At 34.1% G+C, this 18,176-nt stretch overlaps 2 protein-coding genes across 2 annotated transcripts; both read left to right on the forward strand.

The window, feature by feature from the left end:
- Nucleotides 1-9,088: 9,088 nt before the first annotated feature.
- LOC129299938 (uncharacterized) lies at nucleotides 9,089-14,197 on the forward strand (the record flags this gene model as incomplete). The annotated part of the gene is given in 9 exon segments (XM_054938439.1): nucleotides 9,089-9,990; nucleotides 10,103-10,200; nucleotides 10,299-10,392; nucleotides 10,856-10,916; nucleotides 11,000-11,077; nucleotides 11,155-11,205; nucleotides 11,294-11,346; nucleotides 13,853-13,925; nucleotides 14,140-14,197. Coding segments are annotated over 9 exon segments (1,204 nt in total), but the record flags the coding sequence as incomplete, so codon positions are not given.
- An 896-nt stretch (nucleotides 14,198-15,093) lies between these two features.
- LOC129299939 (UTP--glucose-1-phosphate uridylyltransferase-like) lies at nucleotides 15,094-17,285 on the forward strand. Its single transcript, XM_054938440.1, has 8 exons — nucleotides 15,094-15,126; nucleotides 15,173-15,205; nucleotides 15,345-15,382; nucleotides 15,467-15,671; nucleotides 16,683-16,766; nucleotides 16,862-16,960; nucleotides 17,042-17,111; nucleotides 17,200-17,285. Exons 1-8 carry the CDS (start codon nucleotides 15,094-15,096, stop codon nucleotides 17,283-17,285), a joined length of 648 nt encoding a protein of 215 aa, XP_054794415.1.
- The last annotated feature ends 891 nt before the right edge of the window (nucleotides 17,286-18,176 follow it).

Consider the following 18,176-nt stretch of genomic DNA (forward strand, 5'->3'; position numbering starts at 1 on the left):
TTAAAAGTTGAATACGAAAACTCATTTTGATCACTTTTTCACAAAATTTCTCAAATGGGTGTCCTAACTCAACCACACATGCTAATAGCTCACACCAGTTATCTGACTACACTCAATGGACTCTTGCAAACCTGTGCAATGCATTACACATAATCAAAAATACTTATATCACAAAATCACTACTCAACCTCGATTTTTAAAAAACACATAGGGGAGGAAATGTTGCACAAATTCATCAATTTCATTCCAATTCTTTCAAAAACAAATGTTTCTACTTACATAAGTATTTTGGCCCTATTCATTAGTTTACAACTAAAACTCACTAACCCAAGGTACAAAATACATAAGTTGTACACAAAATAATGCAAGTAGTGCAAAAATAAAGTTAAATGTTCTTAGTTGGCAAATACGATAATATATACACATGAAACAACAAAAAGAGGCATATAGAGGATTATTCCACAATCCTAAGGCTCTACATGTTTTTTTCAACTCGGATCTGATGAGCTAAGTCCTGAAAATATTGAGAATTGAGAGATGAATATAATCACTCAGTAACCAAGTTTTATCTAACCTATACAGTTGCATATCAATTGTAAATAAACAGATGCGAATAGGCAAATACACCTATAATACATATGAAACGCTTAAATATGATTCACAAAACTAACAACCATGTGAATGGGCTCACAAGACACAATAATCATGTTATTTTGCAAGGCACAATATAGGGTCATAATAATAATAAACATGCTGCCTCAACACATGCCAGACCACCAAACTAACAACCATGTGGCCAAACTTATATGTATGGACTAACCCAGCCTTCCACTTGTGAAGAGCTATTGGGCCAAGGTGAACTCACTCACTTATGTAACTGATTTTTCCTAATACTAACAACTATAAAGTGTCGTACCCTTAATCTAGCCTCCTCATAAATCGGTAGAGATTAGTTAGGTTCGAGTCTCTTGTAGAACAAGTAGGATAGTCTTGAATCAACCATGAGATAAGGGCTATCTTCTAATTCTAATGGTCGGTGCCAAGGTAAATTCCCGATTCTAACAATCACTACCAGTACCACATGGATTTAGACTAATCTACTCTTCTTCCTAGGCGAACTCCCGCCAATGATCATGCTATGTACATTTGTCACATATTATGCATTTCAAGAATTAATTCATGGTAATTAATCTCACATACTCATATTCAATCACTCCACACATTCAACATATCACAATTCTTCACTTTTACAACAACATGTCACAAGTAAATTTATAAATCATAAGAGGTGGCATAATAAATGTTTTTCCTTTCTAAAATCATTTCACAACTAAACAAATTGCCGACATACATCATTTATTTAATTCATCAATCATATTTCACAAATACAATTAACATTGAACAATAAAATTTAGGTTCCCTCGATTACTTCAAACCTTTAAAAGGTTAAAAATTTACCCCTCATAATACCAACTTCCAAAGCTTCTACAAGCTTGAATGGTGTCAAATGAAGCCACACTACAACCAAAATCAAGAATATCATCATGATTCCATCTTTAAAGATTTATCAACACATATCTCCACACACTTTATTCCATCAACCCCTAAATCACTACCCATTCATACCTAATGGGTTATTTAAGTTTCATTAGTACATATTATCATTAATAACATTTCAAACCATTATCAATAGACATAAACCTCTTTCAACTACCACATTTATGTGGATTTTTGGGTATTAAATGCTCTATCTAACAAACTCTTGTTAAAACCATCAATACAGCGTTTATCTACCACAAACCACTCCTATTATACTCATTTAACCAATGGGTTCGAACTCATATTTCTATAGATTGAAAGTGAATACTCCAACTTAAACCTTACCATATATCATCATAAATGAGAGAGAGAAAGAAAGAAGAAGGCATGATAAACTTACCTTGGGTTTTTGGGAGCTTTAATCTAGCCTCAATGTGACCCCACAACATACCCTAACAGAGCAAAAATAGAGCTCTTCATGTTTTTCTTCTTCTTTTCTTTTGTTTACACCCAGAACATGAACTGATTTATCAAAAATTTTGCCCATGTGCTGTGGTGCGTGCTGCCCTCTGCCATTGCACATGGCATAGAGGAGCCTGTTGGATTAAAATCTGCCTCTGTGAGCTACGGCAGATTGACCACACGCCGTGGCATGTGGCACAAGGAGCAAATCTTCATTTTTTTCTTCCTCTTTCCTTGCCTGGGTAGCCCACCATCGATTTGAACCCACTTTTAAGGTTGAAATCACCACAATTACACCAATTAGACCCCTTTGGCCACACATCTTATTAACTTACTAATTACCCTTATTAGATTAATAAATCAAGATTAAATTTTCTCAAATGTTACACTTGGGGCTAAAATTTCCATTCTACTTTTAAACATTATTGTCTGCCTCAGCCCATTTGCCCATCATTTTGACCTGAATTGTAATATCCTCCCCCTTTTAAGCCATAATTAACTCCAAATATCAATTAATAAAGAGATTGGATTAAGATAATCAACATAATACTAAATTACAAATTGTTGGAAAAATGGGGATCCTATGTGTTCAAACTAAAAAACCATTTTCAAAGTATTTAAAATAAACAAATTAGAGTTCATGAATATGTGAAAGCATGGGATCATTTTAACATGAGTGCATTTATAAGAACATTTGAAAATAAAATAACTCTGTAAAATTTTGGAACGTGCATTACGGCTTATTGAACATGCGCTACGGTGTGTTCATCTCTGTGCCATGCACCATAGCTTGTGGCATCTTGCGTTGTGGTGTATTTACACGATCGTTGACAGTAAATTTTGCTATTAATTTGACAACTTTTGAGGCAACTTTCGATGTGCCCTAAACCTCTGTCCAACGTTTGATTGATGCGAACTAGATGTCTATAAAAAGCTCTTTCCAAACTCTAACTAATGGCTTTAGTTTCGTAATCAAATTATTTCACAATCAAAGTTTGGACACTCTTTTTAAAACTTATACTTTTTCAACATTTTTCTTAAAACTAAGCGTCCAACTTAATCACCAAAAGCCAATAGCCATTAACACTAATTAGACCACATACAACACATCAAAACTAACTCATGCAATGCACCACATCTTATTAAACAATTTTAGATCACAATTTCACTACACAATCCCTTAATTTCAAAAACATACAAAGGGTAGTTCAAGTCACTTTTCATCAAATATTTTATAATCAACACATATTATGCCCAACCCTTACTTGCATTAGTGTTTTGGCCCTATCACATATAACACATATTATCAAATTACTCCTAGGGCCCAAAATATATTTACAACTCACAAATGCATAATGCAATTAAGAACCAAAAATGGATAAATCCTAATTGGCAATTTAAATTGTCAAATACATATAAAGGCTTCACAATAAAGAGGCCTACTAAAATAGGATTGCAGTCCTAAGCCTCTGGTTATTTTCCTCTATCCGATCCTCTTGAGTTATGCCCTGTAATATTAAAGATAATAGGATAAGTACAACCACTCAGTAATCAGTTTAACTAACTTATATTAATGCATATCAAGTAATTTAAATGCAAGTGGCAGGAATAATCAATTCTCCAAATCATATAAAATGTTTAAGAGTATGAATTCACATTTTCAGGTATAGTAGCACATATTTGGAAAATAATACTTTTAAACAATTTTTATATTAATGAGTTTGTCACACAATTCAATGACATATATTCAGAAGTGATTAAGACTCAATTCATGATTATCCTCATTAGGGTCACAATACAGACAATCATGTGCCCTTACTTACTATACACATGATCACACCTCCCTTATATCCTCATTATTCCTTTAACATGAAACCATAAGCTATAGCATAATGGGATAGTCTATAATTTGTGACTTCCCTAGCCTAAATACTTATGAAGGGATTACCCAGCCAAAGCTTACCTAACTCACTTGTGAAACACGATTTCCCCTATTTTTCACACTATAGGGTTTCATACTTCCCTAAATTAGCTTTCTCATTGAACCAGTGGATAGCTAGCTAAGTTCGAGTCTCTTGTTGAACCAGTGGGATAGTGCCTTGTTAAACAAGTGGGATAGTATGAATATAATCAATTTGGGCAAGCAATCACTTGAATGGGAGCCCTACCATATGGATTTAATTCTTTACTCCTCTTTCTAGGCAAACTCCCCCCTTTCAAGATCATGCAATGCATATTCATGCAATAATTCACATTTAACATAATTCATAGAATGCCACATAACCAATGTCATTGAACTCCACCATTTTATGAATCATTGAACTCCTTAACCACATTTTTATTGAACTCCAAATCAAACAAGTCATTAAACTCCAAATTTCAAAATCATTATACCTCACACATTCATAATCATTAAACTTTATAAATTTCAAAATCATTGAACTCCTAGCAACTCAAATCATTAAACTCCCAATTACACAATTCATTGTACTCTATGTTTTCATAATCATTGTACCTCACTCATTGGAAATCATTGAACTCTAAAATTTCAAAATCATTGGACCATATTAAGTCACCACTTCAATAGTGGGATTTTCAAACAAAACAAGCCATATTTGCATTTTAATAAAATCTCACACAATTCAATTATTAAATATTAATCGATAAACTAATTCACATTCAAAAGTAAAAGATAGAATTTCTCTGGTTATCTCAAACCTTTAAAAGGTCAAAAATTTCACCCCTCAAATACTCACTTCCAAAGCTTCCAATAAGCTTAAATGGTGCTAATAATAGTCACTCTATAAGTATTTACAATGTAAATCATCAATATCCATATTAAGGCTAATTTTCACTAATACTTCAACACTTCTTAATGGTCAAGATTCATTCTTGACTCATGTAAAAGTACCTATAGAGTTTCTTAGCTTCTTTTGACCCTCATTAACATCATTAAGCTCTTTAATGATTAGTAATGGGGCCAAATTGTTCCCAACCAACATATTTATAAGGATTTTTAAATATTTGATGTCCTTCAACCACCAATCATCATATATTCATAAATACCACATTTACTTAGCTCAATCTACTCTTATTAATTTTATTTGAGTCAATAGGTTCAGACCTATAACATCTATGGATCAAAATCACCATTATCAACCAAACCCTAACTTCTACAATTAAGAAAATGGAAGAAGAGAGAAAGATTTAACTGTAAGAAGCTTACCTTTGATGTTTACGAGCTCTAAATTACTCCTACTAGTTGGTTTCTTCAAACCTTAGCATAGCTCTTTAGACTTTCTCTTGAAAATCTCTTCCTCTTCATTTTCGTGAGCTGCAGAATGCTTTATTTCTTCACAAAAATGTACATGCATCACGGTGGACGCACAATGCGTCGCGGCGTATGGCATAGAGAGAGCTTCTCAGGTGTTTCAACATATGTGTGCTGTAGCGCTTAATCCAGAAGTCGCATTGCGTGGCACAGAATCTTGCCCCTTCACATTTCTTCATCTTCTCATTCCCAAGTGACCTATTTCTCTATCAGACCCATGTTTAGGGTTGAAATTGAAACCAAACATGCCTATTAGGCATCTTTGGCCACACACCTCGCTAATATACTTAATTTATCTAATTGGGCTTAATTAATTTGGTTTAAAATTGAGGATATTACAAGAATACCATCAAACATTCTAATAATAGGCAAGTACTAAAAATCATCAATCCAAGCATTCAAACTTTCACTCATATTATTGTCAACTATCTATGATTGGCATCTTGTACTAAAATAAGCACTTACCCAGTATTAGGAAGGGTATGTCAGTATTGTCTCTACTACCTGCTTGCTAAGACTACTAAGTGCCTTAAGCTTGTCTTTAAACATCTCATCAAATGTACTCTAAGAGCATGTGAAAAACTTTTTCTTTAATTCTTGGCCTCTCCATCTTTTACTCTAATTTGCATAGGTGTGTCTAGCACACAATCTATGCTCTGCCTCTAGTAAAACTTTCCCAACAATCACATTTAAGCCCTACAACATCACAGAACATAATAGTTAAGGAAATATAAGCTACAAAAAATATCAATACACAGAAAATACCTTTTACATGTTAGAAACAACAATAATCTTCAAGCCATCACCAAGGTCTAAAGATTTTTGAAGCCATTGTGTAAACCAAGTCCAATTCACTATATTTTGGTTGAATAAGGTCGAAAGCAAGAAGATATAAAAAACCATTAGCATCAATCTCGGTTGCAGTGAGTAATATTCCTTGAGCATGACCTTTAAGGAAGGTTCCATTAAGGCCAATAATAGGCCTACAATCTCTTTTCCAGCCAACCTTGTAATTTTTAAACTTCAACTACTTAGATCAGAGGAATAGAATACTAATAATCAACTATAAATAACAATAGAAAAAAAGTGTAAGAAAATATTACCTTTAAAGCATTGAAGTACAAGTACATCCTACTAAACACCCTTTTCCCATTTTCCATTGCATCTTTACTAACTTCAACACTAACATTAGAACCTGGGTTACAAACTCTCAACTCATTACAATAAGCTTCAATATTGTTAAACTTGTCTTTGTAGCTACCCTCCATTTCCTTCATGATAATCCTCTTGGCATGCTTGCACTTGTGTAAGCTAACATGAAGTTTTAGCTCATCTTCCACATCCTTCTTCATGTCTGAAATCTTGTATTGTGGCCTCTCTTGAACTTTGTTCTTAAAATAAGAAGCTAACCACTTGGCTATGGCTTTCAGGTTCTTGTAAACCCTAGTGCACATATGGTCTAAGTGTAATGTCTTCACCTTTAATCTTAGGTTGGATCCATCTTTTACAATATAGATCTGAAAAGGGCAACCATTTTGACATACAGCCTTTACCCTACAAGCCTCACTCTTCCTCACCTTTACCTTAATCCTTTGAGTAATGGCATACTTATCAATGGCTGCCATAGTTTGTTCCTTATTTGCAAAGGTTAGGCCCACCATGAAAAAGGGCCTTGCATCAGGTCTATTATCTCTAGTGGGCCTCCTCACCTCCTCCAAAGGCCCATTATCATGATCCAGGCCTAATTCTATATCATCGTCTTCATCTTTATACTCATTATCCCCATCTTCCTCTTCAGATGAGGTATTATCTTTCAAACCTCAAAAATCCTCATCTCCATTGTCAGATTGTTCTTAACTGGATAGCCCATCATTTTTAGCATTATCATCAACTATAATTCCCTCACCATTATCTCTAACCTTAACTTTACCTTTAACATTATTTTTGCCATTCCTCTCCCCACCAACATCAGAAAGCCCAAGTTCATCCCAATCAATTGACACATTTTCCACATCAATTATATCTTCTTCGACCTCTTCACCTTGATTTTTCTCACCCACTTTATTTTCTTCAACTACATTCTGCTTCCCTTAATTACCCTCACCTCTTTCAAGTACCTTCTGCTTCCTATCATCATCTTCACTATCCCTTCATGTACTACTTTCACCACCTCTACCATCATTACATATTATACTTTCAACTATTGACCTATATCTACCATGTAGCTAGTCTTTGACCTCCTCCCATTCTTGTGTTCTCTTATCAATTTCTTCTAAATATTTGCTTAGAGGAATCCTTTTACCCATCTGACTCACTCAAATGTTAATACAGACAAAAAAAGTCACATACAATAAGGGCTTAGATGTGATTTCACTATGATAATGAAATGCCAAAGCATAAAATAAAATTGAATTCTTACCTAAAAAGTAAGCGACTTACTGCAACTCTGATCCTTGATGACCCATGAGATTTGATTCCTTTTATGCACTTTGCTTCTCCTTGAAATCCCTAACTCAGCAATTCGTCGCTTCTCGTCCTCCTTAAAATAGATGGCTTCAAAGTAAATGTCTTTAGGGTTCGATCCGATTATGGGTTTGGTTCACACGTGGGTTGTGATTTCATGACTATTTTTTTTAAATAAATCCAAGTCAGACAAGTTCCCAGTGCCATGTGTTGGTTTAGTCAATGAAAAACTCTTGCCACATCCCACTTCGTTGGTCAACAATAATAATTTAATAGTCAACATCGCTTAATTTTAACAGTGAGTCCACATTGCACCAATTTTGGAAGTTTGAAGGTAACATTGCACTTAGAAAAAGTTTAGGATACTGGCCATACTTGGGGCAAAAGTTCTGAGGCAAATTTGCCTTTTAACCCAATATTTTTATCACTACAATTTTAGGACTACCTTATTAGATAAGGGAATTAAATTGAATGAAAATAATATTTTTATAAACAAATTTAAAAAATTTATCTATGCTTTCACTTAATAATAATGACTTTTTGTCATGTACATGCATTGTTTTATTGGAGACTATTTTATTAAAGTTACGATATAGTGCTACTGATAAGCACATTTTTTGACAAGTATTCAATCATTAGTTTTCACATGTGAGCAATTAAATGTGAGCATTTTTCTCGATTAAAATTTGAATATTAATTTATGACTAATTCTTTCTACTAGATTTTTTTAATTTAAATAATAATAATAATATATTAATGCATGTGTTGTCTTTATTTTTCAAGGATGGGTTACATAATAAAGGGCCCAAAAAATAGCCGGGAAATTAAGCTGTCAAACATATATGATAGTTCATGGTTGCCAATAAAATTTGATAAAATTTTACTAAAAATTTGGTCTATAATTTATAAGGTTGTAATTTAAATTTTATTGCAAAAATAAGAATTTTTTTAAAAAAATTGACATATTTTGATAAAAATTTAACTTATAATTTATAAAATCATGATTCAAATTTTGTTACGAATGTGAGAATTTTTCTTCCTTATTACTAAATGTAATACGAGAACTAGTTAGTTTGTGTTGGGTTTAAGACCCAACTCACCTATTTTTTTTTTTTAACTAAAACAAATTGAGAGAATTATATACACACCCACAAAAAAATTAATTATTATAAAATATATTAATATTAATATTAATAATTAAATTACATTTTGTGCCGTTAATGACCTAAATTTAATGCATAATTAATTTTGATTTCAACATAATTCTCCCAAACAAATTCGTCGCTGCCCGTAAAGCCAAAACCACGTCGTTTCAGGTTACTTGCTGGACGTGCAGGGGAAATGGGGAGATGCCGAACGCCTCCGAGCATCAGCATTGCCATTGACGGCGGAAGCAGAAATCATCACTGAGCTGCGCGAACCTTCCGCCCAATCTGTCTTCCTCCATCGCAGCCTCTCTCTCGTTCCGGTTTCGTCTCTCTCCATCTCAGATCTTTCTTGGCTGCGCTTTCCCTCCGTCACAGTCATAGTGTGCATAACACCACAAAATCTGCAAGCATGACAATCCATTCAGTTGTGATTCAGAAACTTCTGAGCACCAATGCCCAGATTGGTCGACGAGTTGCTGCTCACCATTTGAAAGTATACACTTATGGCATGCGCAACAAAATGGTTATGTTTGATTCTGATAAGACCTTAATTTGTATGCGCAGTGCCCTCAACTTCATTGGGTCCCTTGCTCGGCAAAGGGCTCGATTTATGTTCGTCAATACCAACCCTTTGTTCGATGAAATCTTTGAGCAAATGACGAAGAAAATTGGTTGCTACAGCCCCAGTGTGAATGCCCTTTGGCGCACTGGTGGGTTCTTGACCAATAGTAATAGCCCCAAGAAGTTTCGGTCCCGGAGCAAGAGGCTCAGCTTTGGTCCTACTCAGCCACCTGATTGTCTTGTTATTGTGGACACTGAAAGGAAATCAACGGTTATAAAAGAGGCTTATAAACTGCAGATTCCGATTGTAGCTTTGGTTGACTCTGGCATGCCGTTGGAATTTTACAAGCGAATTGCATATCCTATTCCTGCTAATGATTCCGTGCAATTTGTTTACATGTTCTGTAATTTGATAACCAAAACATTATTGCTTGAGCAGAAGAAGTTATCCAGCACTGAAGATGAGTTCTCTAGTCAACAAGCTCGGTATGACATGGCATTAAGACTGTTTTACTTTTTATTTGTATGTTCATAATTCTGCTTTGGCTGAAGTAATTTTCAAAATTTTGGCTGGCCTTTCATTAACTACGGTTAAAAGAGAAGCCAAGAGAATCAAAGAGAAGAAAAGAAAGATTAAGTTTACAAAGGGCGAATTGGCTGTTGTCCCCTATGCTGATATAACACTTGTTTCTGAAGGTAAAGTGTATGCTGACTGGTCATTGGTTTTTATTTGTCATAACATTGTAATGATCTCTTTTGAAAATAGAACTGAGGAATTCTTGCTTCAAAAGCAGACATAGAAGAGACTAAGAAGCTTTTGGACAAGCTTGTTGTTGTGAAGCTCAATGCTGGATTGGGAACAAAGATGATGGCTTTGGATATCCCAAAGTAAGCATTTCTAATTCTTCAAATTTAGTGTCTACCTGAATTGAATAAATCTGTTTCCATATTTTCGTATTTTAAATAAAATGATGCCTTTTTTTTCCATTTATTTTTCACTCATATATAGTTTTGTTGTGATAATACAGAAGAATCTCATTTATAGTTGCCTGGGTTATAGGGTTTTTCCAGATGGTTTTATCATTTATCATTTTTTTTTTGGTCGTTCCTCCTCTTGCTGCTTTCTATTTATTTTTCATTGACTTATGATGTATTTACGCATTGGTATTTGCATGCATGAATGTATGCTTTTGTGTTATATTATCTTCAATATTTCAAATTCTTCTGTGCACTATTGCCTACATGATTCTCATCTTACCTTAAATTTTCAATTTTCAATTTCCTTCTAGATATTTCTTACTCATTAGTCCTCTTATGGTCGAGCCAATGAAACTTCTCTGCTCTCATGTAGATCTGCTGTTAATGTCAGTGATGGGCTGACCTTTCTGGACTTAATCATCAACCAGATTGAGGTTTGAAATTTTCACGAAATATACAATTACCCTTATCTGGTTAATCATGGCTCTGACTATATGGCTGTTGGTACTGTTTGTAGACTCTTAATGCCAAATATGAATGTGGAGTTCCCTTGGTTCTTTTGAACACATCTGACATACATGATAATACTTTAAAGGTGAATTGCTTTTTGAGTTTCCATTTTTATTATTTGACATTTACTATTACTAAAATTTACTTTTGCATTTTGTGTAGATCTTGGAAAAGTATTCAACTTCAAGCATCAACATACAAGCTTTTAAGCAGGTCTGCTTTAGTTTTCTTTGCTTTTTCTTTTTCTGAATAAATTGATGTTGGATGTCACCTCATAATTTGTATATCATAATCTGTGCAGGATCAAGGCTCAGAAGTAATATTATCTGGTGACCATTTGGGCAAGGGGGAAGTGTATGTTATTCTTCAAATACCTGTTGCTTCAATTCAAATCTATACATTTATTTGTGTGGTTGTGGGGTCTTGAAATTTTCAGGACTGGTTGGTACATTTACACACATACACTGCCACAGTGTAGATTATAGAATCTAATCAATTTTCATTTGGTTGATTTTTAATTTTGTTCGATAGCCACAATAGTTTGAGGAGGTATGATGGAAACTGTAGTTGATGTAAATTATCTTTGCAATTTGGATTTGCCACTGAGTATTAACAATATTATTAACAAGTCTAGTTAATATATGTTTGCACTTTGGTAACGCCAAAATACTATTATAATTATAAGTTATAAATTATAGAAAGAGAAGAAGAGTGAACGGTTGACCAAGTTCATATGATCAATTTCAATATCTGTTCTCTTTTTTTCGGCCATAAAAATCTCTATGCTTGTTGTATCCCTAAATTACCCAATGCTAGAGGCTCCAAAGACTTGATCTTTTAGAAGAAATGGATGGATATAATTCAATCACTAAACATTCCAGTTTTTACAATTTTGCTTTATTCTTGGGGAGATCTTGACTACATAGCATAGTGTCTTGGTCCTTGATATGTGTGTTAAGAGTCACACATGAAAGTGTCAACAAGTTTTAAACCAGAATCAAGTGGTGGCAGTTAAAGGGAGAAACAGCTAACTCTTAAACGAAAGCTGTTGGAGGAAGGTGATTGGTTGTCATAGGAAGTGCTAATTGGGCGAATAAATAAGTTTTGACCTAAAGATAAGGAATCTTTGTCTGAAAAGAGTGTGAAAGAAAAAGTAAAATGCAAAATGGAGTGTTTTGAAGCCTTGTGCAACGATGCCGAAAATTGGGAAAGGCATCGAAAAAACAATGAAGACCAAGAAGAAAGCAGTGAGGAAAGTGTGATCCAAAGCATTTGAGTAGTTTTGCCAAAATTTAGGAACAAAGAATGGAGAATGAAATATTTATAACATTGTAAATGATATGGAAAGGAAATCAAAAGATTTGGATCATGTCAGATGTATTAAAGATAAAGAAGGAAATGTTCTAGTTAGAGATGAAGCTATTAAAGATTGGTAGGAGGGCTATTTCTACAATCTTTTCATGATGGATTAGGGACTGCTAAAGATATGGAAGACTTGACAATTCATGGAAGTGAACAGAATTTGGCTTTCTACTAAAGAATTTGAGCAGGAGTGGTCAAAGAAGCTCTTAAGAAAAATGGACAATGGAAAAGCTTTTGGTCTTGATGGTATTCCTAACAAGGTGTGGAAGTGTTTTGGATAGAAGGGTATTCTTTGGGTCACATGTTAAGGTCAAAGAAAATGTTAGATGAATGGAATACTTTGGTGTCTATATGCAAAAATAAAGGGGATATCTATAACCATGCAAGCTATGAAAAGATGATCTTATGGGTTGGATTACGAAATTATGGGAAAGAGTAATTGAGCATGTATTAAGTGAGATGCCTATCTTGGAGAATCAATTCGGATTTATGCCAAGATGATCTAGAGCAGAGGCTATTTATCTCTTAAGGGGCTTGATGGAGAAGTCTTGGAATAAATGAAAAGACTTTCATGTGGTTTTTATCGACATGGAAAAAGCTTATGATCTAGTACCAAGAGATATGCTTTGGAAAGTTCTTGAAAAGAAAGGAATTCGTGTTGCTTATATTAAAGCTATAAAGGTCATGTATAAAGGGGCAACAATTAGTATGTGAATGCTTGGAAATAATGCAAAGGACTTCCTTATAGGAATTGGTTCATGTCGCGGATCATCCTTGAGTCTTGATTTGTTTGACTTGATTTTAGATGTTTTAATTGAGTCCATTCAAGAGAAAATCTCCTTGTGAATGCTCGTTGAAGATGGCATAGTTCTGATTGGGGAGTTAAGAGAAGAATTTAACTCTAAACTAGAGTTGTGGAGATGAACTTTGGAAGCAAAGGGTTTTTGCATATGCTCATTGCGAATCTTTTCTTTTATCACATAGCCACACATCTGATCTCAACATCCTCATCCCTGTATCCCATCTTTTTCTTGTTCTTGTCCCTTTACTGCCTAGCATTTACTATCTTATGGTATCATTGGGCTTCTAATGGTATGATAAACCTTTAAGCTATTGGGCAATGTTTAGGGAAAAAAAAAGGGTGCTCTAATACCATGTCAAATTTTGTATGTTTTTGCTTGGGTCTTCCTTTTCACCTAAATAACTTTAAGCTGCTTGGTTAGGATTGCTATAAGCTTATATGCCCTTCATTTTTCTTATCACTTCTAGATGTGAGACTATTGTATAACAATATATAATAAATTGGAGTAAGCCGTCACTGTTTGAAAACAGCTTGAGAATACTAACCAGCTTATTTTGTTGGGCTTTATGAATAGTTATTCATGGGAAATGAGAATAGTTCCTATTTAAAGAAAGTTTGTTTTCTTTGATTGCAATTTAACTTGCATGGAAATTAATATATCACCTTAAATTAACCTGATTTTCTGAAAACATGAAGGTGTCCTTTTGAAAATGGTGGTGCATTCCTTTCCCTGGCAGAATCAGGAACCCTTGATCTATTATTGACACAGGTATGGATTTTTATCCTGTTGCCATTGAACACTCTTCTTCCTTTGTCCTATTTCTACAAAATGTAAAACAAGCTAGAGCTGTGAACACTTGAATTAAACTACAACATGCCAGTATTATGGATGTTTCAATGTTCATGTGTGGATTGCACCCATTTTTCTATTAAATTTTGTTTTATATGGTGTTGATTAAATTTTGCATTGTTTCTTATTTCAGGGCAAGGAGTATATCCTTGTAATCAACTCAGACAATGTGGCTACTGTCATTGATCCAAGTATCCTTGGATTTTAATAATTATTACTATATTGTTGGAATCTGTGATTGCTTAACCTGTCAATGAGATTCATTCTTAATTCTGTCGACCTTGACTTCTTGTAGGCATATTAAACTATTTGCTTAACAATAAAATTGACTGTTGCATTGAGGTACACAAAGATTACTGTCCTGCATTATCCTAATGGTCTAACCTCCCTTTAAGGTTTCTGAATTTTCTAATTTTTTCCCCAGGTGACTCAAGGCCATTCATCAGATTTTCACTCACAGCTAAGGAATTTTAAGGTATATGCATAAGCGCTTGCCCATTCTAAATTCTTGGCTTTTCATGGAAACTTGTTTCCTTCCGTCTCTTTTGTAACGTTTATGTTGGGCTTGGGACTTGTAACTGTTGGAGAGAATAAGCTAGATCAATTGGACTTCACCATTTAGCGGGTGAAGGTAATATCCACAATAATTTATTTTCTTTATGATTGAGGGATACCTGTTTCAAGGTTATGTGTAGGTTTCACTTATTGAACTGAACAATTTCTTGAGCCAAGCAATACTACTACTGGTTTATTTGTAACAAATAATGCCTAGATTTTTCTTGTTCCCCAGAAATGTTTTGGGTTCCTTCTCCAATCAATTAACCTGACCCAACCTAATGCCAAATTAATCTCCATTTTGCTGACTTTCTCATTTCCTCCTTTCTTGGATTGTGATCACTTTGATAACAAAATGATGGAAACCTATAGTACAAATATATAAATGAAGCTGTGATGACAATAATAGATCTGGCTGTTGACAAGGCAAAAAAATGCAGAAAAAAGATAGACCCCCCTTCCTCTCTACCAGCTCACCCCCACCTTTCCTTGTATAAGATTTTGTACTATAGTTCCTGTGGGTCATGGGCTGATGGGCATGGGTCCACCATACTTGGAAGCTTTGGTTAACGTTACATTGGTTAACGTGACATGTTTTGTATTCCATGCAGCTTCAGGAAATTGCTCGAAATCCTGATAAACAGGTTTGCATATATATTTTAAAAAATTCTTCCGCATTTTTAGCATTATTTTTGTTTCATTTTATTTCTTAGAATTTTATATTGTGATGACTTTATGACATGAGCTGATTTTGCCCTTCTGTTTTTGGTTTATGCATTCAAGATGAAAGACCAATTTAAACTTATTGATACAACAAACATGTGAGTCAGATCCTCATTTTACTTTACTCTCCTACCACTTATTTCCAGACTTGATAAGTTTTCAAGTATCCTATTGTTGGGTAGGTGGGTGAACTTAAGAGCCATTAAGAGACTTGTAGACACTGATAAACTTAAGTACAACAATCAATCAGTTTTGAAGGTACGGTTCTTTGACTACTGCTGTCCTTCTATGAAGATTGATCAGAATGAATTGAGGGGCTATTGTTTGCAGGAAAATGACATTGACCAAAGTCTTTTACAAACAACAGCGGCTGGATCAACAATACAGGTTTATGTGTTGTTTTTGTTGCTCTATGGTTTCATTGTATTTTGTTCTTGCCTGTTTATGTTTTGCTTGGATTTAAAGTATGACTATTCCTTTAATGTCCATTTTGTTTTAATCATTTTCATTTCAAATAGGCACTAGATAGGCAATTGGAACTGTTTTATATACTTGCACATTTATAATTATGGACAGACATTTTGTCCATATACCCTCAATTTATTCCATATCATAGCGTTTTTTTGAACAGAAGTATGATCTTGGATGATGTAGGTAGAATGTGATGGATTATATAGACCCAATATATTGTAAAATGGTTCTATGCTTCTGATTTTATATCGAAAGAGCAGTTTAACAATCATGTATAGAAATATTTTTACCAATCATGGATAGAAATATATTGCATACTCATGAGGATTTTTTATTTGAACGAACAAATATTTAAAGGGATGTGATAAAAACAATTGATAACTGCAGAATGAAAAAATGGTGCCTGTCTCCTTTTCTTAGAGTGTATAAGTTAATAATGGCAAGGATAAGAAACAAGCTTGTGCTACCTCTCTTCAACCTTGATACATCTTTTGACATCTTTTGGATTGCTTTCCTTAGGTCATTCCTGGACTACATTGATATATTAAGTCATGACAAAATATGTTAGGTTGTTATGAAGGTTTGCACTTGTATAGCCCTGCTAGTCAGTTAGCCTATGTATTGTTCCATATATATCCATGTACTTTTATATTAATGATTAATAAAATTCTTTGCTCATCTCTATTCTGCTTTCTCTCTCTGATAAGGTCCAAGTTAGACTGCTTGAATTCATTATCATTAGGTGATCAGTAAATGTTTTCAGTATTGGCGCACTAAATGCCACACTTCCATTGTTTGATATGATGTCTGCAACTTTCATTGGCATAACTTTACCTGGTGGGAAGGAGAATATATATATATATTTGTCATTTAAGCAGTTAATTATTGCTGTTCCTGACATTGTTATCTCTTCTGTTTGTATGATAGTTCTTTGAACGTGCAATTGGTGTCAGTGTACCTGAATCACGTTATCTTCCATTAAATACAACGACAGATTTGCTCCTTATACAGGTTACATTGGCTTTATCTGTTTATATTTCCTATTACAGCAAAGCGATATATTGGGTCTTTGGCAGACTACTCTCACCACTTTCATACTCATGCAGTCAGATTTATACACTTCTAAAGAAGGCGTTTTAACTCGTAATCCAAACAGAGCTGATCCTATAGATCCTGAAATTCACTTGGGACCTGAATTTGAAAAGGTCTGAATCTATTAATCTTTCTGTCGTGATGACCTATTATTTTCTTTTGTTATGAATTGTATATATTGTCTTCTTTCCCAGGTTGGAGACTTCCAAAGTCGGTTTAAATCCATCCCCAGCATTGTTGGGTTGGATAGTTTGACAGTGACAGGTGATGTGTGGTTTGGAGATAATATTACCTTAAAGGTATGATTGATGTCACCCTTTTGATACACTCTGCTATCAGACATTGTTTTCAGAACCGGACCGGATATTGAACCAGAAAGGTCAGCAGTTCACGGTTCGCATGGTTCAACCGGGGTTGGACCAATGGTCAAACTGGTGACGTAATAAGTAAATTAAAAAAAATTATATTGTATATAATAATCTAAATATAAAAAATACATATGATTTCTACTTAACTTAAAAAAATCAAATATTTTAAGTTTATCATGACTTAACAAATCACATGATACAACATAATATCAAATGATTAAAAAAATTAGTCATTTTTTAAAAAAATGTGATAAAAAATAAAAAAAAGTTTTTTTTAATAGTCCCGGTTTTTGAAAACCAGGTCCGATTCCCAGTCTGACCGCCGGTTTGAAATGGCCCAACTCGGCTCAACCCACCCTAAAACAAATTTTCTCATATGAACCAAACCAGAATCTAGACCGGTCTGACCGTCCGGTTCAGTCCGGTTTTAAAAACACTGCTATTAGAGTCAACTCTGTTTAATATCCTTTATACTATTAAATACATAAATAGGGGGTGTGAGGCAGATAGCAGGAATGAACCCACATCTTCTCTTTGGCAGAGAGAAATTTTACCATTTGACTATATCTGCATTTTTTATCCTTGATACGTAATATATTGATCCTATTTGTGGTTCATGCACCATTTCTTATAAACCCTCTAGTCCTATTTATACGCACAGAGGGAGAGAGAGAAAAATTGATCCTGGTTATAGGACACTTGTTAATTTTCAAGGTTCCTCTTTATGTTTTGCCCTTATGAAATGCTTTGAATAAAAATACCAGTAATGAAATTTAAGACATTTATTAGGGGTAAAGATGAAAATTTATTAATTTTAAGATTAATTTAATACGGTTTAAGATTTTTCTTGGTTCCGGTGAAACATGCTGGAAAGTGACTTATAAATAGGATTAGAGGGAGTAGTTGCGAGATGTATTTGCTTAGAACTTTGGAGAACTGTGCAGAGATATTTTCTTTATTT

Source organism: Prosopis cineraria, unplaced genomic scaffold, assembly GCF_029017545.1.
Source record: "Prosopis cineraria cultivar Desert tree isolate PC_DT_omini unplaced genomic scaffold, ASM2901754v1 PC1359, whole genome shotgun sequence".
NCBI lineage: Eukaryota > Viridiplantae > Streptophyta > Magnoliopsida > Fabales > Fabaceae > Prosopis > Prosopis cineraria.